The 22,500-nt window shown below is 37.9% G+C and overlaps 1 protein-coding gene across 1 annotated transcript in view; it reads left to right on the top strand.

The window, feature by feature from the left end:
- Positions 1 to 22,500, top strand: part of LOC143041048 (nephrin-like) — a 570,810-nt gene that overhangs the window by 528,042 nt on the left and 20,268 nt on the right. Inside the window, exon 11 of the mRNA XM_076212666.1 lies at positions 16,296 to 16,613. Coding sequence (XP_076068781.1) covers positions 16,296 to 16,613 — 318 coding nt within the window. The remainder of the gene's footprint in view (positions 1 to 16,295; positions 16,614 to 22,500) is intronic.

Raw genomic sequence — 22,500 nt, forward strand, 5'->3', positions numbered from 1 at the left:
TCTTAAACCAACTGATAGTTTAGCGCTCGATACATGGTTACTAAGTCTGTTGACCACCAAAATAGTAAATCAATTCTTGCCTATTTCCTTCTTAAATCTAAATTTGTCCAGTTTAGATCAATTACTGTGAGTCCTACCCTGTTGTCTTAATCGGTCCCGGACGATTGGTCTAACGACGATTGGTCTAATTCCAATTGGTCCAAAGCGAATTGGTCTAAAACCATCTCGTCCAATAGTACGATTGGTCCAACAACACGATTGGTCTAAAACCATCTCGTCCAATAGTACGATTGGTCCAACAACACGATTGGTCTAAAACCAACCGCTTCACCTAAAGGATAGTTTGTGCAAATTTTCTTTATTCTAACTACCGATTTAACTAAGATTGGTCCAAAGCGAATTGGTCTAAAACCAAATATACGATTCGTCTAAATACCATAGCTAACTACCGCTTCACCTAAAGGATAGTTTGTGCAAAATTTCTTTATTCTAACTACCGATTTAACTAAGAGATAGTTTGTGTCGAAGTTTTTTCTTACTTTGTTTTAGAGTATTTGCATTTTGGAGTATTCTCCTAAGCCCTTAGCATGGAGTTTCCTTAAAAGTGGCAGTTGCCGACAAGATTGACGAGATAAACACCATGTGAGGACGGAGCCTTTATTTGTACGACGTTTCGCTTATTACAGCTTTTTCAAGGGGGGAAGGAAGAGGAGGAGGGGGAGATTTGACATGGATAAAATCCGTGGCGGCCCACCCGTGGGCGAAAAGTGGTTTAGATATTTAACATTTTGCTGGCCATGGGTATTTGGGGAATAATGTGAGGCGAGATGTTAAACATGCCCCTATTTTGCTCAATAGTGTTCGTTCCTTGAATGACTGCTGCTTCTAAACATTTCCTGTGTCCTAAATAAAAGTCTCTATCATTGTCTTTAAAGTATATTTTTATGTGTGTCTTAAATAAAAGTCTCTGATTTAAATTCTTGTATTTCTATCATTGTCTTTACATCAATTTTAGACTAATCGTCATTAGACCAAATAGTATATTGGACAAATCGGTTTTAGACGAATTGGTCTATTAGACCAATTGGCTTTGGACCAATCGGTATTAGACCAATCGTCGTTAGACCAATCGTACCAAACCCGTCTTAATATGATGACTTTGTTTGCGTCACCCTTGATCCACTTAAACACCTCTATTACATCACCCTGCACTCTGAGTCTTTCCAGAGAGTGTAAGTTAAGATGCCTAAGCTTCTCTTCGTAAAGTAAATTTCCGAGGTCATGTATAATTTTGGTCATTCTCCTCTGTACTGATTCAAGTGAATTGATGTCCATTCTATAAGACGGAGACCAAAAATGTACCGCATAGTCAAGGATGGGTCTAACTAACGCTAGAGTTTGATAATTACCTTTGCACTTCTCTTCGTAACCGTCCTGGCAATGAAACCTAATGCTCTGTTTGCTTTATTGCTGGTACTAATCCACTGTTTCCTGAATTTAAAGTTAGGACTCACTAGAACTCCCAAGTCTCTCACACTCATTTTCTCTAAAAACGTGTTATCTAAGCTATATCTATATTCGGGGTTGTATAGTCCTATGTTTAACACACTGCACATGGAAATATTAAAGTTCATTTGCCATTTCACCGACCATGTGAACAATTTGTTAAGATCGCCCTGCAGAATATTGGCGTCATCTCCTGACCTAATTTGGCGTCCTATTTTAGTGTCGTCCGGAAACTTACTAACATCGTTATTAATCCCATTGTTCAAGTCGTTTATGCACATAATAAACAATAAGGGACCCAAAACCGAGACCTGGAACCCCACTAGTAACACTCCCCTATTTGGTTTTTACACTAGTTATGGTGACCCACTGTTTTCTCTCACTGATCCAGGCTCTAATCCATTCTAATAGTTTTCCTCCTATGCCATGGGGTTTCATTTTATTTAGCAGTCTCGGGTGGGGCACCTTGTGGAACGCTTTGCTAAAGTCAAATATATAACATCGTAACTATCATTGTTATCTGGCTCTCTATATACTTTACTGTAGAAGGACAGAAGATTAGTCACACATGACTTACCCTTGGAGGAACCATGCTGTGTATCACGAATCAAATGATGTCTTTCGATGTGTTCTCTGGGTCTATTAACTATTATTAATTCAAGCATTTTACCTATGACCGATGTCAAACTGATTGGCTTGTAGTCGCATATAGACGATTTATCTCCCTTTTTGAAAACACGAACAACGTTTGCCTTCCTCCAATCAATAGGCACAAAACCAGTTTCTACTATTTATTAAATATTTCTGTTAACTGGTCGCAGAAATCAAATTTACACTCTTTAAGTACTCTCAGAAAAAAAATCGTCTGGACCCGGGGATTTTGTAGCTTTAAATCTTTAAATATGTTTCATTACTTCTACCTTACTAATGCTGATATTAGATAGTCTACTTTATTCATCCCCACTGAAAATCGGATCACAGTCAGGTACCTTATCTAACCTCTCTTTAGTAAACACCGAGAGAAAATATTTGTTAAACGCTTCACTCATTTTTTCCCTCCTATTCTATCATGACATTTTCGCTAGAACCTAAACTACCCCACTTTTACGTTACTCATTAGGTGCTTATTATTAGTTAAGAGGAGGTCCAGAGTATTATCTCCCCTCGTAGGACCAGTAATAATTTGTTTTAGGAAAGTTTCCAGCACCACATCTAAAAAAAAAAAATTCTCTTCCTGAACTCCTACTAAAATTTCCAAGTCAATGTTTCAATAATCAAAATCTCCAATGATCACAACGTTTTTGTACTGGAACACCCTGCAAATTTTATGAATCAGGGGATCAGTCTGCTCAATGCTGAGGTTAGGAGGTCTATATAGGACGCCAATAATGAATTTCTTATTCTTGCCTATAATCTCAACCAAAATAGATTTCGTACTATCCTCTTCCTTAACCGATTTGTTGATAATACAGTTTATTGCATTTTTAACGAAAAGTGCTACTCCTCCCTCACTCCTGCCAACCCTGTCCTTGTGATAAAACTTATATCCTTCTATCTTGATTTCCGGAAAGTAATGTCTATGGCCATATCGATCCAAGATTCAGCAATAGCTATAATATCAAATTTCTCTACGCATGCTTTACCTCTCAGTAAATCATTTTTATCTATTACGCTTCTATTGTTTGTATAGTAAACTTTTAGTTTATCTTTCCTCCACCTGATTTGGTGATTCTTTACACAGTCCCTCATTGAGTTGTTTCTATTGTCTAAACTGTATTCCGATACTCCCCCCCCCCCCGACTCCTACGTAATCTACCTGAAAAAACCTGCAGAATGCCTACTTCTCACTCAAAGGACTCAGCAAGGAGCCGAAATCCTCTGGGCGACAAGTGCACCCCGTTCCTTTGTATATAGATGATTCTTACCTTAAAAGCGATCCCAGTTGTCAACAAATACCCATCCACCGGCCTTACAATATTTTGCCAGTCTTCAATTCATTGTAATAACCCTTGAATGCCACATTACTCCAACTCTACGTCTCGGAAGGATTCCATATACAACAGGAATCCCTCCCTTATCCCTAATCTTATCTAGCGCATCCCAAAACCGCGCAAACAATTTCTCATTCCCTAACTTACCTATGTCAATCCAACCAGCACTCAAACAAATGATGGGTTTCACACCTTCCCCGACTATATACTCTTCCATCCTGTCTCTAACATCACCTATCTCAGCCCAGGGAAACACACCTGGGTCATATGCTTTCTATCTTTATCGCAGAAGGCCCTATCTAAATTATGGACCTGGCTATCTCCTACAACCAAATTCTTATCTGTGGGCAGGGATCTAGCGACTACCCTATCCTTCTTGTCTTGCATTTTCTTCGTTTCTTCCTCTTGTAAACCCGCGATGGTTTTTTACCCTCGCTCCGTGTCTTGTTTCTCACCTTTTTCCAACCAGGTTCCAAACATGGTTTGTCGTCCGTGTTTTGGGTCTTCGAGCAAAGAACTCGATTCTCCTCTTTAAAGTCCTAAACAGTTTTCTCCAAGGCAACAATTCTACTACGTAGAGATTGTACCTCTTCGGTGCTGATCACTGAAACACAACCACTCGCCATCTCACTTTTTGAAGCAGCTACACCAGTTGATCTGACCTGAGTGACGTCTACTGCTCAGGTCAGATAGGCGTCACTCACACAAGATTAAACTTTGCCTTATATTTGTTTTGTGGGTGTTATGTCGAGGTTTTGTGAATGAATATTGGCTATATTTTCCTGGGAAATTATCTTTTTGTAAATTAAATTGTTCGTATTATTACTCTTGTATATTGATTAATTATGGAGTTCAGCAGGTTTGTGTTTTTGAAACGCTCGACGTCTTGCGTCTCTTATAGGTGGAATGTTTAGTGTAAATGCATATTTGTTGCCTTATGTGTTGGTTTTGTTCATTATGATATTTATCGTTGTGGTTTATTTGGTTTGTTTTATTTGTGACATCCTGTGAGGTTTCCTAGGGACCGGTGGGGAATATGCTGAGGTGTTCATATTGTTGGGTGTGATCGTCTGAAGTAGTTTAAAGTTAATGTGATTTGAATTGTTATATATGGGTTTCTAGAAATACATGATGGCGGGGTTGATATCACGGTTAGTGTGTCTTAGTATTGTAGTTTGTACTTGAGAGGTGTATTGTCTTTGATATTTTATAGAATGAGTTTGAAAAATATATTGCAAGTATATTGTGTCAAAAATGCACTGGGAGATGTTTGGTATGTAATTATTGATTTCTATATTTCTGAGATTTTATATGTTGACATGGTCTTTGGTATGATGTATAGAATATTATCTCTATCATTTGTAGTATTTATTTGTTTATTTGTATTTAGTTATTGGCTGAGTGTACAGCTATTTTGGTGGATCGATGTGAATTTGAAGATTTGGTTGTGTATTATTTACTTTACGTCTTATGAATGCCGATTCTGTTGGGCTTTTTGTTATGTTGATTTGAAGAATTTACAGTGAATTTTTTGAGCATTTATCACTTCATGTCTTAGTATGTTGATTCTGTTTAACGCATTAGTTAATAATTGTTTCTCTTATATGTGTATGTACTTATTAGCTTGTTTGTATCTTTCTATTTATATTGAATTTGTTTACATGTTGTGTAGTTATGTGTAAAAATTTGGGAAACAGGGTACTTATCGTAGATCTACGTTGATTTGATGTGTAGACCAGATTCACTGGCGGAAGGTGACTGACGGTACTTGGAAAAAATTAGTGGTGGTGTCCAATTTCGCTGACTTGTAGCTTCTTCGTGCTTCTTGTGTGTCATGGCTCGAAGGGAGTGCGTGGTGGGTCGAGGTGGGTAGAATGTTGAGGTCAATCACGTCGGCTACGTTCGACGACCGACGCGATACCGTAGAGGGAGGGGTTGGGGGTTGAGGTCCGTCTCTGGCCGACGCGAAGTTCCTGGCAGGCTCCGTACGTGAAGGTCGAAAAAGATTAAGGGAAATAAGTAGGTTGTTATGTTTGATACTCACGGGAGTAGGGTGGGTTGGTTTTACTGGAGTAGGAAGAGGTTGCAATCTTAGCTTCGGAGGGGACGGTTGTGGAGGGAGTTGTGTGTAGATTGACTAGGCAGGGACTAGTGGTCGAATGAAGTCGTTTGGAACTGCTGACCCTGAAGACGGCACACTGGGCTTGGGTCCCTTGCGGCCTGTTGGAGTCGTCTGGCTTCGTTCTAGTAGGAGAACAAAAGGTAAATGGTGCTACTTACGGAGTGGATTGCGAGAATGCTTTGCAATGCGTTTTATTACAATGCGCGTTAGACGGCTCTGCTGGATTTTTGACGAGGTTGGTTGAGAGTGGAGTGGTTAGAAGTGCAATGCTTGTTTGGAGGGATCGGGTGTGGAGGGATGGTGTGCATATTAGACTGGGTAGGGAATTGTCGCTGTCTCGGGCGGAGGGAGGGTTTGGAATGGGTAGAGGTGGCTTGTGAGCTCGAAGTAGGTGCGCGGTGCTGAATGAAGTCTTGTGGGTAATTGCCTCGATTTTCAGTCTGAATTAGATTCCTGGAGCTTGATTGAAGTCTTGAGGCCGATACACTGGGCTTGATTGATACTGGGCTTTGATGCGCTGTAATGGGAGTTCTTGTGACTTGCTTCGATTTTGATGCGGTGATGTATTGGGTTGATTGAGGTCTTGATGTTCCATTGCTGGGAATCACTGCTCTGGGCTAACGATTCTAGTTGTGTAACCGGGCGGTCTCTCCTACTCAGAGAGCGGTCTCTCTTCAGATGGCGGTGTCTCTTCAGGCGGCGGTCTCTCATCGGACCTCTGTCTTTCTTTGGATTGATAGCAAACTACACCAGGTGGTTTGAAATAGAATTCCGTATCGATTTCACCACCAACTCTCCTCAAAATGGCCACAAATGCGGGTTACACCTGTGACAGTTGACAGACGTTTCTGGCAGTCGGCAGACGACAGATTACTTGGTAGGCGTGGCTAGCCGTGGACGAGTGGCTTGGCAGGTGACGATAGTTTTAGTCGAGTACTAGGGATGGTCTCTTCTTCGGGGACGTAGGACTACCGCCTTGCACCAATATGTAGCCCCAACCTTTTAACGACTACAAGTATATGAATACATAAATATATATATATATATATATATATATATATATATGTATATATATGTATATATATATATATATATATATATATATATACATATGTATATATATATATATTACATGAATACATATATACATATATATATATTTATATATATATATATATATCTATCACTCTCTTTCTCTCTCTCTCTCTCTATCTATCTATCTATGTATCTATCTGTCTGTCTGTCTTTTTCTTTCTTTTTATTTTGCCTTTTATTTATTTGTTCGTGTTTCTTTAACTCTTCAAATATGTCCTATTTACTTCAAACCAAAACCAACAAATGTTTTGTTTTATTTCTGGATTATGATGCTGTACAACACAATAGTAGGAATTATAGTCCTATTATTGTTATCATTGAACAGATAATGTCAACTTCAAAAGAATAGAAAGATGATCTTAGTACTTGAACTATATGTCAGTGAAATTATTATTTCTATATTGAATTGTATCCTTTGACCTTCATTGGCATTGAAAAATCAAACCTTCGCAGACCTTTAGGCGACTCTAATTCGAAGATGATTGTATATAGAGAAATCCGTACTCCTATGATGATAATTAATGTATTCTAACGTATACTAATATACATATATTTAATCAACAAATGCATGTTTTGTTGGCGACAATATTGATGCAAAGATATGGAGTCGTAGAGGTGGATAAGAAGCGATTTAAGGAGAGCAGTAGAAATGAAAAATAGCGAACTCTCACGCGCGACATAAAACCCTTTGGTCATGAAAGATCTTGACAGGGCAAACACGCGCATCTCCTTTACAAAACTCATGATCACAGAACTGAATATTGTCGTTATGTGTATCCAGAATAAATCATGTAGAATCAACCCACCATAACGAAAAAGATAGAGGGAGGGAGAGAGATGGATAGATAGATAGATAGATAGATAGATAGATAGATAGATAGATAGATAGATAGATAGATAGATAGATAGATAGATAGATAGATAGATAGATAGATAGATAGATAGATAGATAGATAGATAGATAGATAGATAGATAGATAGATAGATAGATATATAGATAGATAGATAGATAGATAGATAGATAGATAGATAGATAGACAGACAGATAGATAGATAGATTGATAGACAGACAGATAGATAGATAGATAGATGGATGGATGGACGTATAGATAGATAGATAGATAGATAGATAGACAGACAGATAGATAGATAGATAGATAGATGGATGGATGGATAAATAGATAGATGGATAGATAGATAGATAGATAGATAGATAGATAGATAGATAGATAGATAGATAGATAGATAGATGATGATGATGATGATGATGATGATGATGATGATGATGATGATGATGATGATGATGATGATGATGATGATGATGATGATGATGATGATGATGATGATGATGATGATGATGATGATGATGATGATGATGATGATGATGATGAGTGTGATGATGATGATGATGATGATGATGAGTAATGATTAGGAAGAGGAAGAGGAGAAGGAGGAGGAGGAGTAGGACGTGCAAAAAAAGTGAAGTGGTGTAATGAAAAAGTAAAGGGAAGAGGATCATCATGTTGACGCCATTGGTGGAGAAGGTCGTTGAAGCTCGTCCTTGAAGGTGATGTCATTATCAAAAGGAGGAGGAGAGGGAGAGGAGTTAGGGGAGGAGGAGGAGAAGGAGGAGTAGGTAGGAGGAGGAGGGAAGGAGGAGAGGAGGAGGAGGAGAGGAGGAGGAGCAGTGGAGGAAAAAGAGAAGGTGGAGAGGTAGGGAAGAGAAAGAAAAAGAAGAAGAAGAAATGAAGGATGAAGATGGGAAAGAGGATAAGGTAGAGATGAAAGAGAGGGAAGAAGAGTATGGTGAACGGGAAGAGAAAAAGGCAAAGGATGATGATGATAATGAGGAGGAGGAGGAGGAGGAGAGGGAAGAGGAAGAGGAGGCGAGGGAGGAAAAGAAGAAAAAGAAGATCCGGAAAGAATAGGAAGGGGGGGGGACAAAACTAAAAATACAGGGAGGAGGAGAATGTAAAGGAGGACAAGGAGGAAGAAGGAGGGTGAGGAGGAAGATAGAAAGGAGAAGTATAATGGTGAGAAGAGTCGAAATGGGCAGAGAAGAAAATCGTGATGTAGGTGAGTGAAGAATACATGAATATGTTTAATATATAAATGCTTAAAACAAATATGTTTAGTACATACTCGTATATTTTTGGAACATGTTTAATATAAATATGTTTGATACATAATTAGAACAAAAACGATCATGTTGTGAGGCATAGAGAAACAGAGATGAATGGAGGAGATGTAAGGAAAAAGATTGAAAGAGAAAGAATATGTAAGAAGGGAAGATAAGTATTAAGTGATGGATCAAATGAAATTATAGAATGACAAAGGCAGAAAAATAAAACCCAATTAATGAGAGGTAAAAAATGAAAACTCTTTGCACCAGTAAACGATAAAATCAAGAGTGAAGAAGAAAAAATATATATATATAAATAAATAAAAAGAATGGAGGAAAATGAGGTCCATGGTTAAGAACAGAGATGAACGTTGCTGAAATATTCCAGCCAATAAAAAGACCCGAAAATTCCGGAAAGAAAATGAAGAAGCTGTCGGCAGTTGCTTGCAACACCCACAAAAAGATAAGAAAAAAGACACACTCAGCACAAAGGAGGAGGAGGAGAAGAAGGAGAAGAAGAAGAAGAAGAAGAAGAAGAAGAAGAAGAAGAAGAGGCGACAAGTAACCAAAATTATCATGAAGACAGACGTAAATTATATATATATATATATATATATATGCATATATATATATATATATATATACTGTATATATGTGTGTGTGTGTATGTATGTATGTATATATACAATGTATATATACATATTATGTATATTATACATATATTATACATATGTATGGTATATATATATGTACATATACATATGTATGTATATATGTATGTATATATATATATATGCATATATATATGTATGTATATATACATATATATACATATACATATGTATGTATATATGTGTATATATAACTATAAAGTAATGTCGTAACACATTCGTAAAGATTCAACAAAAACCCACTGTGTTGGATAAGAAGAAATGAAATAAAATGAATTCCATATATTTCGATCACGGACTGTGATCCTCTTCAGTGGAATACATAGGATCACAGTCCGTGATCGAAATATATGGAATTCATTTTATTTCATTTCTTCTTATCCAACACAGTGGGTTTTTGTTGAATATGTATATATATACATATATATATATATATATGTATATATATATATATATATATATATATATATATATATATATATATATACATACATATATATCCTGGTACATTGTGACAAGTTGATGAAGGTGGAAAAAGAAGTCACGGGTCTAGTGCCGAGTTCCTGAGTTTGTTCTTGACCGGTTTCGGTCTATGCTTCTTCAGAGGAAGAAGCATAGAGCGAAACCGGTCAGGAATAGTCTCAGGAACTCGGAACTAGACCCGTGACTTTTTTTTCCACCTTCATATATATATATATATATATATATATATATATATATATATATAAACAAATATATATATATGTATATATATATATATATATATATATATATATATATATATATATATATATATATATAAACAGAGGCTTTCCTTCGGAAGATGAATTGGAGACTCCACCGAGAAAGAAGATACAAGCAGAAAATAGATGAATACATGAATCAAGCTTGAAGAAAAATGCTACATAAGGCTGAAGAGAATACCTCCAGAAACCGATAGGAGGACCTGAAGGAGAAAAAAGGTGTCTAGTTGCCGCAGAGAATAAAGGTCAATAAATTCGGAGGTGAGAAGCTCCCGTCCATAGATCTCAAAAGGGAAGAAACATTGGACTAACGGAGAACGAGTTCTTGAGTTCGATCCAGTGATTCAGTACCTATCCCTTGGAGTAGAACGTAAAGGTATAGGTGGTATTTAGAGAAGAGCGCGAGGGAAGAAGAATCTCTTTGACGTCCCTTTCACTGGATCATATATTTTAGTTGTCTGTAATTAGTGTATTAATTTAACAGGAATTTGAAAGCTGGAATAGAATATCTAGACATTATGATTTTATTCAGTTGAGATGTGGTATTAAATAAGACTGGAAACATAATCAATCAAAAGTTCATTTGGAAAATTCCTAATGAAATAATAGATAAGAAAAGGTTAAAAAGAAAGAAAAAATAAAGGCCATTTATCTATATACCTTGAGGCTTCTCCCATATAAAAGAGGTAGCCAGCCAAGGCTTCCATCTACCCCTAGACATCCCACTCTCACTCGTCACCCATTTGTTTCCCTTTCTTTTTGGTAAAAGTAAAATGAAAGAAAGGAAATTAATAAAAGAAAGAAAATAGAAAAGAAAGTAAAAGAAGTAAAAAGAAAAAAGAAAACAAAAGAAAGAAAAAAGGAAAGAATTTAAACCAAATGGTGAAAGACAAGAAAATAAAGGCAAATTAAATTGATACAGAGGAATGAAATTAAAAAGAAAAGGAAATGTAAAAAATAAAAAACAAAAAGAAAAGAAAAGAAGGGAGTAAAAGAGGGAAAAAAAAAATTCAAGGACAAGAAGAGCGCTAAATTGGCAAGGAGAGCAGATGAGAAGGAGATGGGGAAAGAGGTGGAGGAGGAGGAGGTGGAGATGGTGATAGAAGAAAACGTATTATGTCCCTCCAATACGGTGACGGTCTTTATAGATTTTGTTCTGCTTAAGGATGTGAGCAGGCACTTTTGTGAAGCTGGGAATGTGGCCTCCAACCTAGTAGGAAATAGTAGGAATGAAATCACCCGATGTTAGCCAAAAACAAATTCATTACCCCTTTCACTATGTTGGGAGGTCTTCAATTGTTTTGTGAGAGATGACTTCACTCAAAAGGAACAAATAAATAAATAGATGAATAAATAGATGAATATATAAAAAGAATGCTGATCACGTTTATCTTCAACTATCCCCACCTTTTTGCTACCCTCCAACATTTCCTTTACCATTTCAGTGACTCCACCTCTTCGATGCAATATTGTCTCCAGGGATAGAAACGCTGCTCATTCCTGATAATTATTTATACCATTCTTCCAGAACTACCCCCTCCCCCATCAGTATCAGACTTTTTTTTTTCTGGCTACCGCCGGGTTATTTAATTTATTTTCGTTCCGCCCTCTCTGTATCGAAGAGATTAATTCTATTCCGATTAACCTACTCCGTAGCGGGTGGCGCATTTTCTTTTATTCTGTCTGGCGCCAAGCAATTCTATTAACCTCCGCGTCGCCCTCTGGGTAGCGAACGGGTTTATCTCTGCACCATAGGTTTCTCCAAGCTGAATAAGGTTTTCTATTGTTAGCCACAACTAAATCCTTAGAAAATATCCCCAAGGCTCCAAAAGGTGTAGAGGAGATGAGGTAAATGGCTTGTGATAAGATGTAGAGCCAGACATTGAAGAGGAAGATAGTCATGACAAGGAGATGAAAAGGGGAGTTCTGATGATGAGATGATGATGAAGGTATTGATGACGAGGAGATGAAGAAGAAGACGCTAATGATTTGGAGATGATGAGAGAGATACTGATGACAAGAACATTGAAAATGATAAGAGAGATGTTGATGATATGGATATGAAGATGGATATGTTGCCAACGAAGAGATGATGAAGAAGATGCTGATAAGAAGATGAAGGAGATGCTGATGACACGAAGATGAAGAGGGTGATGCTGGCAACGTAGAGATGATAAGAGAGATGCTGATAACGAGGAGATAAATGTGGTCAAGGATGAAGAACCGTGGAAGAAAAGCTCACTAAAAAGGAAAAGGAAGACAATAGAGGGTATTATGCATGAGAAGACGGAGACCTAGTGAGGCCCTGGGTGTAGGAATGGAGAAGGTGAGAGGGATGGGGAGAAAGAGGAGAGTGGAGATAAGGAGAAGACGAAAGGAAAGAGAACGGTGAGAATGAGGAGTGGAAAGAAGAAGGATGATATTGAAAGATCAGGAAGAAGAGTAAGAAAGGGAGGTGAAAGAGGACGATGAGGTGAAAGAAGAGTAGGAGGAAGAAGAAAGGTGGCTAGAGGGAGAGGAAGAGGAAGATGTTGGGAAGCTTATTCTTAGGGGAAACATTCAAACAAAATTGTGGAGTAGGTAAAAAAGAAGGAAAACCAGATGAAGAGGAGGAAGGAAGAAAGACAAGGGAGAGAACAGAGTGAGGATGATTCAAAGGATGCCTCGATAGATCAGAGAAAGACAATGTGAAGGAGAACGTGTAGGAAGAGGAAGAGAAAAAATAGAGAAGAAAAAGAATTTCTTCTAAGAAATTTGTGAAAAAAGAAGATAAGAAATAAGAAAGATGAAAGGAGAAAAAGTTGTGGGAGGAGGAGGAGGAAGAGGAAGAGGAGTAAGAAGAGGAGTAGGAAGAGGAGAAAGAGAAAGATGAGAAGAGGAGAAATAGGAAGAGGACAAGGAGAAGGAGACAAAAGAGAAGATGAGAGCTGAGAGGAGTATGGATTAAGATATGTTTAAAAGTTAAACGTTCAAGGAATTTTATGGAAGATGAGGTGAATGAAGAGTAGAAAGACGGAGAGGAGTTTGGTATGAGAAGGTTTTGGAGGGCGAGGTTAAGTATAGGAGGAGAAAAAGACTGAGGAGGGGGGTGGAGGGTGGTGTGAGGAGGGTTTGGAGGGATAAGTCGCCAGAAATTTATAAAAGATGAAGTGAAGGAGGAGATAAAGATAAAAGAATAGGAAGAGGAGGAAGGAACGAGAGGGATGATAGGAAGACGTTCGAGGAAATCTTTGTAGGCCGAGGTGAAGGATGGGATGCTCTTGGAATCGCTCTTCAAGAAAATTTCGTGACCTAAGAAGAGCACGTGGAGCCCAAAGTGGAGCGTCTCAGGAGGTAAGCAATGACATGCCAGGAGGATGCGGAGGGAGAGATGGATGTAGGACGTGGAGGTGGAGGCGGGGTCGGAGGTGGAGTTGAGACTTCAGAAAGGAGGAACGGCAGGAGGGATTTGGAGACGGAAGGGACGATGAGGCTGGAAGAGGAAGGAGGGGGAGGAACTTAGGTCGACTGAGACAAGAACTGGAATGAGGAAGGTGAAAGTGAGACTGGTGATGGGAGTGGAGGAGAGGAGATAGAGATGGTATGAAGAATCTGGTAGTTAGGCGGGATATTGAGAGTGGAGGAGAAAAGACAAAGGAAATGGAATGAGAAGTCTGGATGTGGGAGGAGTGCAGTGGATGAATGGAGGCAAAGGGGTTGGGTTGAGGAATGTGGAGGTAGAAGGAATCCTATCGGCAAGTAGAGGAGGTAGAGCAGATGGAGTAACGAGTCTGGAAGCGAAAGGAATGATGATGGAGAGGACAATAGTTAGTCAGTTCAGTGGACAGACGAGACAGAATGAGGTGATAGTGTGGTCTCGAATAAATGAAAGTAAATTTGAATATTGTTCTCAGAAGAAGAGAAAAGGAATTTGGTGGCGTATCTGTCAGATAAAATGAGAGATGGGCAATAACAGACAAATCAAGGGACAGTAAGTGAAACGAATTGACAAGTTTCTTTAAATATGAACAAACGCGAGGGAGACGAGCAGGGAACTGCCTGAAGAGAAGGAAAAGGAACTCGGGATTAAAAGCAAAATTTGGAAGAACAATCAGAAGAAAAGATGGAGGCAGCAGCACCAGCAGAATACGAAGCCGTCGTCTTGTTCAGAGCAGGCAGGGCTAGCTAGTAAGGTTTCTTCAAGGAATTTGAGTCAAATATTGAATAAATATGAATAGATAAAGATGCGGAAGTAAAGGCTTAGGGTCGGAGAGCCAAGAGAAAACGGGATGGAAGAACCGGCCGAAGATAGTAGAGAAGCAAAGAAGATTAGAGAAAGGGTAAAGGCGCGTGTTCAATGGTGTTTGCATAAATGCTTGCAACATTCTTTTTAAATATATGTATATATAACATATCTGATGTATGTTTTCAATATTGCTCCACTTCTACATTCGAGCGGTCTTCCACAGAACTAACACTTTCTTTTGATGTTACACATTTTTTTCGCACCAATACTAAACATTCTAGGTTTATCCTTCACTAGTAAACTCGACCGGAAAACATATATCTTAACTAGTGTTACAATAGCCTCAGCGAAATGAGGTGTTATGTGCCATCTTTAGAAATACCTTAACACTAATTTAATTGCTGACCCCACACAGGGGCCTCACACACACACACACATCCGCCAAAGCATGGGATATACTTCTCATTCGAGTATTTGGTGTGTCTTCCCTTATAGTTTTTTTTCTTACTTAATTTTCTTTCATTCTTTTATTTTTTCTTACTTTCTTTTTGTTTTAGCAATAGAGTCCAAAGCCTCCACGCTTTTCTTTTTTTCGTTATCAAACTTACCTTTCCTTTCAGCCTTTCGCTGTATTTGTCTCTTTTATAACGCTGTGTTTATTGTGCTTGTTCTTCTGAATGCAGGAGCTACATGCTTACCTTTTCTTCTTTTCTCAGGGGACCACTTAATATTAGATTTTCTGAAATGCCTCACCCTTTTTAAGTCCAATTACCATTTTCAGGAGTCTGCACTTTTCTGCTTTTACTGGAAGGTTCTGGAACTCTCATCCTATCATGTCTTTTTATCAATCTGTGACGAAGGTTCTTAAAAAAGAAAGCAATTTCAAAACGTTTCACCTACATTTACATTCTAATTTGAAGCAAGATGTCTTTAACACGGAATTTAAAACTATTTCCTCTGAACCGACATTTCGAACTAGTGTAGTTTTATTTCTTTTCTTTCCGAAGTGGCCTAATGCGAGAACTTTTATTTTTATTTTGTCATGAAGCATGTAAATAAAAAATGTATATCAACAAGTGTATAAAAGCATATATAGCAACAGTTGTATACTTGTTGGAGCCAGAGATATGGTACTGTGTGCAGCATGATTGCAGTCTAGGTGACCAACTAGATTGCGGTATTATAGTCTTTCAAACAAGATAACAGCATGTTTATTAGGCTATAAACATGTCCTTAGCAAATGATTAGTCGTATAAATAGTTACTACTTAAAATTTTTCTTAATAAGCTAAGATGCATAGAAATATATGTAAACATGAGCAAACACCTATACAAATAAAACTACCAAACAAAGTAACCGTTTGGCGAACATGACAGTTTAAGAATTTCGAACCGTATGACAACCCATCGCCTCTGAAGTTGACGAAGTTGTCTCTACCTACTTCTAAGTTAAATTTACAGGCTTATGTGTCTTCTTTTTAAGAATGAGAAAATAGAGCGTTACCTCTAAACTAAGTAGTACAGTCATTACAACACTGGACACCTTCCTTTCTCATTCTTTTCCATCACCGAAGCATCCCTCTACTTCTCCACCTAACTCAACCCATTACCAACACGCTTCCACTCCATCCATACATATTTCCTTCTCCCATCCTTCTTCATGACCTTCATATTTTTCTGCTCTTCCAACACAGCCTCTACTGTTCATTAATGCACTTTCTCTCCATCACCAACATCGCCTATTACTTCTCCAGCACAGACTTCCCAGTCTCCCACATAGACAACCCTACCACTGGTGTAATTTTTTTTCTCTTCCCCCAGGCCCTCCTGAGGACATGGTGGTTCCTCCGGTCGTGGGTGCCGTCGTGGGCGGTGTGGGTGCCGTTCTCATCCTTGTCATTGTCGGGTTGATCCTCACCCGCTACGCCGCACGCCCAAGGAATGGCGCAGCCCGAGGCCATAAGGACGGGTCAAATGCCCAACAACAGCAGCAGCAACAACAACAGCAGCAGCAGCAGCAGCAGCAGCACCACTCCAAGCAGTTACCCTCGCCTGCGCTCACCGCCGTCTTCGTTGGGGAAACCAAACTGACGCGCGGTGACGAACAAGAAAACAACCCGGACGTTGTCAGGGGCACAGGTAAGCTCTCAGGGGAAGAAGGAGAAGGAGATAGAAGTGAAGGTGGAGAGAAAGGAAAAGGAGAAGGAGGAGGAGGAAGAGGAGGAGGAGGAAGAGGTGGTGATGGTGGTGGTGAGGTGATGGTGAAGATGGTAGTGGTAGGGTGGTGGTGGTGCTGATGGTGGAGGTGGTGGTGCTGGTAGTAGTGGTGGTGGAGGAGGAGGAGGAAGAGGAGGAGGAAGAAGAAGAGATGGTCACAGTGGAGGAGGAGAAGGAGATGATGGAGGAGGAGGAGGAGGAGGAGGAGGAGGAAGAGATGGTGGTGGTGGAAAAGGAGAAGAAATAGTAGGAGGAACTGAAGAAGGACAAAGAGGAAGCAATACCAGTAAGGAAAAAAGAAAAGGAAGAGTTGGAGGAGTGAGAGGAGATAAAACAGATGAAGAAGGAAGAAAATTGTAATGAAAATAATAAGGAAGAAGATAAGGGGGAAGGAAAGGAGGAGAGGAAGGAGGAAGAAAGTGGTGGAAAAAGGACAAGAATAGAAGGCCATTGGGAAGAAAGTATCAGAGGGGAAGAAAAAGAAAAACGTAGAAGGGGAAGGAAAAGAAGAATAGTAAAACGAGGAGAAAATGGCAAGGAGAAGGTTTAAGAGGATGAAGATGATATTGACAATGACGTAGGTGATGTAGACGTAGACGATGACAATGACAATGGTGATGGCAATGTCAAAAATGACGATGACGATAATGACAACGATATTGACGATGTGATGGACGGTGACGTTGACAAAAACGATGACGATGACGATGGTGATGGCGATGACGATGATGATTGCAACGATGAAGGTGACAAAGATCATGTCATCGATATTTAGGATATTTTTAGCTTCCTTCCCAAGATTTCACAAGGAGTTCATTAGATTTGAGAGAAAAAATGCCGCATATAATATTTTCTTCTCTGTAGTAGTAGATAAAAAACATTTCACGTAGATCAGATGAAACTGCTTTCTACGCCTACTGTAGCACTGCAAGTTTCAAAGAAGGACAGTGACACAATACAGCAGAGAGAAGTATCAAGTGCTCCAGCTCTCTACCATCGTCTTTATCTTCTTCGGAGTAACGACCACTTTGACTTAGTCTAGCAACCTCCTTATTTTGAACTAGCCAAATTAACCGCGCGTTGCTGCGGGCAAATGATCATTTTAATTTTGATAGAATTTGTGGAGAAAAGTCACACGTATCAATATAACTCATTGGAAAATGTAACAAAAATAAAATGTCAAGAAAGTAAGAAAAAAATCAATTTGAGGAGGGAGACGCCCATTGGAAATAAAATATGCTTATCCAAGTAGCCTAGGTTATGTTGAAGTATATTGTTTTGGGGGGAGTTCGTGAAAAAACAAACAGACAAACAGACAGAGGCTTCTACTTTATTATAGTAGATACAAATGAAAAATAGCTACCCAAGTACCTTGGGTTATAAGGTTTCAGAATATATATGGTTATATGGGTCTATCTGCAAAAACCTAGGAGTTCGTGAACAATCACTAACCTAATCATATCCCACCTAACTTTAAGCCTTAACCCTAACCAAAATGTTTTTTTGTTTTTTATGAAATATAGTTATCCAAGTACCTGGAGTGATGGGGTATTAGAATATATATGGTTATGGGGGTCTACAAAACCCTAGGAGGAGTTTGTGAGCAAACAAACAAACAGATAGACAGACAGACAAATGAAAGATAGTAATCCAAGTACCTTGGGTTATAAGGTTTCAGAATATATATAGTTATAGGGGTCTATCTGCAAAAACCTAGGAGTTCGTGAATAATCTCTAACCTAACCATACCCAACCTAACTTTAACCCTTAACCCTAACCAATTTTTTTTTCAAATGGAATATAGTTATCCAAGTACCTGGAGTGATAGGGTATCAGAATATATATGGTTATGGGGGTCTATCTCCAAAACCCTGGGAGGAGTTTGTGAACAAACAAACAGACAGACAGACAGACAGACAAATGAAAGATAGTAATCCAAGTACCTTTGGTTATAAGGTTTTAGAATACATATGGTTATAGGGGTCTATCTGCAAAAACCTAGGAGTTCGTGAATAATCTCTAACCTAACCATACCCAACCTAACTTTAACCCTTAACCCTTACCAAAATATTTTTTCAAATGGAATATAGTTATCCAAGTACCTGGAGTGATAGGGTATCAGAATATATATAGTTATGGGGGTCTACCTCCAAAACCCTAGGAGGAGTTCGTGAACAAACAAATAAACAGACAGACAGACAGATAGACAGACAGACAATTGAAAGATAGTTATTCAAGTACCTTTGGCTATAAGGTTTCAGAACATATAGAGTTATAGGGGTCTATCTGCAAAAACCTAGGAGTAGTTTGTGAATAATAACCTAACCATAGTCCGCCTAACTTTAACCCTAACCCTAACCAAAATATATATATTTTTTTCTGGGAATGAGATATAGTTATCCAAGTACCTGGAAGAATAGGGTATCAGATTATATATAGTTATGGGGGTCTATTACCAAAACCCTTGAATGAGCTCGTGAACGAACAAGCTAACAGACAGGCAGAAGCTACTACACTATTATAGTAGATATGACATCCTTCCTATACATTTTCAAGTGAAGTACATTTTCCGTACCACTTTAACTAGTACATTTTGTAGAACTCACATATACATAAGGTGCCCAGTATCTCACACCGTTACCATGACCATACTTTAGATATCTATGACGATTTTCCGTTTCCCACCAGGAATGTGCCAGTTAGCAGTGGATCTTGCAACTTTGAGTGCACACGAGCCTATCTTAGTTCCGCCTTTCGTACAATAAGTCTTTCATGTGGTCTTGTAGTCATTAAAATCAGAAACGCATGCCTACCTACAATCTACAAGGTGACTAGGACCGAAACGTCGCGCATTAAACCTCCCACTTTGAGTCTCATGTTTACGCTTCTCCCCCTTCAATACATAGTGAATTCCAAACTGAAACCTGTGAAAAGTCTGGGGTAAACTTACTCACTACGGTAAATATAACAAAAGAAAAAGTTAAAAGGTGTATAGACAAACTCAAAGTTAATAAAACACCAGGGCCTGACGGTTGGCATCCAAAAATCTTAAAGGAAATGAAAAATGAAATTGTTGTTCCATTAGAAATGATTTTCAAGAAATCCATCATATCCGGAGATGTCCCAAGAGAATGGAAGCTAGCTAACGTTACTCCCATATTCAAAAAAGATGACAAAAAGAAACCAAATAACTATAGGCCTATAAGTTTGACTTCAATCGTAGGAAAAATAATGGAAACTATCATCAGAGATGCTATCGAACATCATTTAGAAAGTAACCGTTTGATAAATGATAGCCAGCATGGTTTCAGACGAAAACGTTCTTGCGTGACTAACTTACTCGAATTCTACGACACAGTTATCTCGAGTTATGACAAAAGAAACAATATAGATTTAATATATCTAGACTTTGCAGAAGCTTTTGATACCGTCCCACACGAAAGACTACTTACTTAATTAGTTTTGCATGGAATAAGTGGTAGCCTATTAGGTTGGACTAGTAATTGGTTGAATGGTCGAAAACAGAGAGTTGTTTTAAATAGAAAAACTTCTGGATGGAAAAGTGTTGCAAGTGGAGTTCCTCAGGGTTCCGTTCTTGGGCCACTTCTATTCATAGTATATATAAATGATATAGACCATGAACTAAAATCTATTGTTTCCAAATTTGCTGATGATACAAAACTGTGCGGAGTGGCAAATGATCACTCAAACCAATTAGATATTCAAGAAGATTTAGATAAATTACAGCAATGGTCTGAAAAGTGGCTAATGAAATTTAACACAAGTAAATGCAAGGTAATGCACATAGGTAAAAATAACGGTAAGTACGATTACAAGTTATTTGGAAATTCGTTAACAAAAGTGGATAGTGAAAAGGATCTCGGCGTAATTATCAGTAACGACCTCAAATCATCCAAGCAGTGTATTTCAGCCTCTGAGAAAGCAAATAAGATTCTGGGACTCATTGCGCGACCTTTTGATTTCAAAAGTCCATCACTCATTAACAAGCTATATAAATCGTTAGTTCGTCCACATTTGGAATATGCTGTTTCCGTATGGTCACCGAATCTCATTAAAGACATTGACAGATTTGAAAAAGTACAACGGCGAGCCACAAAACTGATTCCAAATATCAAAAATAGATCATACGAAAATCGACTAAAAGACATGAATCTGTTTTCCCTAAAAAAGCGTAGACTCAGAGGTGACTTGATACAGGTCTTTAAGATTTTAAAGGGAATTGACAACATCAAAAGTGACCAAATTTTCACACTGAATGAGAATCAGACAAGAAACAATGGTCTCAAACTGTCCGGAAATAGATTCAATTTGGAAGTAGGTAGAAACAACTTTGCCAACCGTGAATGGAATAAACTTCCTGCACAGGTAGTGCAATGTAGTTCAGTTCGAAGCTTTAAGAATCATTTAGATAAATACCTAAGTAAGATGCTGTAATGATTATAATTTATCTTATATTATTTGTTTTTGTTTTGTTATCATTTGTCTGTCTGATTTTCATTTATTATTAGTTATATGTCAATTTATTATTATTTACTATTTACCTGTTTGTTTATTATTTAACTATACCTATGCATTCATTTATGTATTTTGTTTGTTATTTACATTATTATAGTTTTTATTTATTATTTTATTATTAATATGATTTTTTTTTCGCATCTGACCTAGATATGGATCAAAAGGTCTCCTGTCGGCATGCTCCGCCTTTGTAATCCTTTGTAATAAACAGTGTATATATATATATATATATATATGTATGTATGTATGAATATGTAAATATATATATATATATATATATATGTATATATATATATATGTATATATATATATATATATGTATATCTTTATATAAATATGTATATATACATATACAGTATGTATATATATACATATATATATATATATATATATATATATATATATATATATATACATATATGTTGATTGGTTCAATTTTTTCTGCATGGAGGAATTCAATGACGCATCTCTGCTTCTGACACATGTCCATGACAGGGATTGCTTTCTTAGAGTGTCACACCATCAATATATGCAACAGAGAGATGAAACTTGCAGGCCATGAGTGCATAAGTTCAGTCAGCATAACAATGCAATTTGCATTCTCCTCGGATCCCTTCGGGCGGAATGAAAAAATATGTGGCATTACTTTTGGAACGACCCTCGTAAAATGAATTTCTTTCCCTGCGTGTTTCAAGAGATCTATCGATATACCATCTTCCCCGGGTACTTTTCCTCGTTTCATATTTTTAGTACAAATTTTATTTCTTCCTTTGTAATCTCTGGGACACTACTAACGTCTACAGATGAATTTACTGACTCAACTGCGGTCTTCGACGTGTAAAGCTCTTGGTAAATTTCTTCTACACTTTTTACCATTGTGTCTCTGTATTTAATTATTTCTCCATTTCTGTCTTTCAAACATATCATTTGCTGTCTGCGCTCGGTCTCTTTAATACCTTTACCTTTCCTCTATTTCACCCATGTTTCTCTTTGTGATCTCTGCCTTTTGTTGATGAGCTTGTTTAGTTCTACTCTTTCTATTTTTTTTTCTCCTTCTTTTAATGTGCACGGTTCTTTTTCTTTTAATTAGGTCATTTGTAGCTTTGGAATATTTCTTTCCTCTAATACTTTTTGTACTTCCTACTTTCTCTGCTGATTCCCTAATGATATTCACTAAATTCAAATTAATATCTTCGACGGTGTCCTCGTTAGTTCTTAGAGCTTCGAATCTATTTTTCATTTCTAACTGAAATTCCTTCTTATTATCCTTAAC

This window comes from Oratosquilla oratoria, chromosome 30, assembly GCF_046742065.1.
Source record: "Oratosquilla oratoria isolate Oo_2021 chromosome 30, ASM4674206v1, whole genome shotgun sequence".
Classification (NCBI taxonomy): domain Eukaryota; kingdom Metazoa; phylum Arthropoda; class Malacostraca; order Stomatopoda; family Squillidae; genus Oratosquilla; species Oratosquilla oratoria.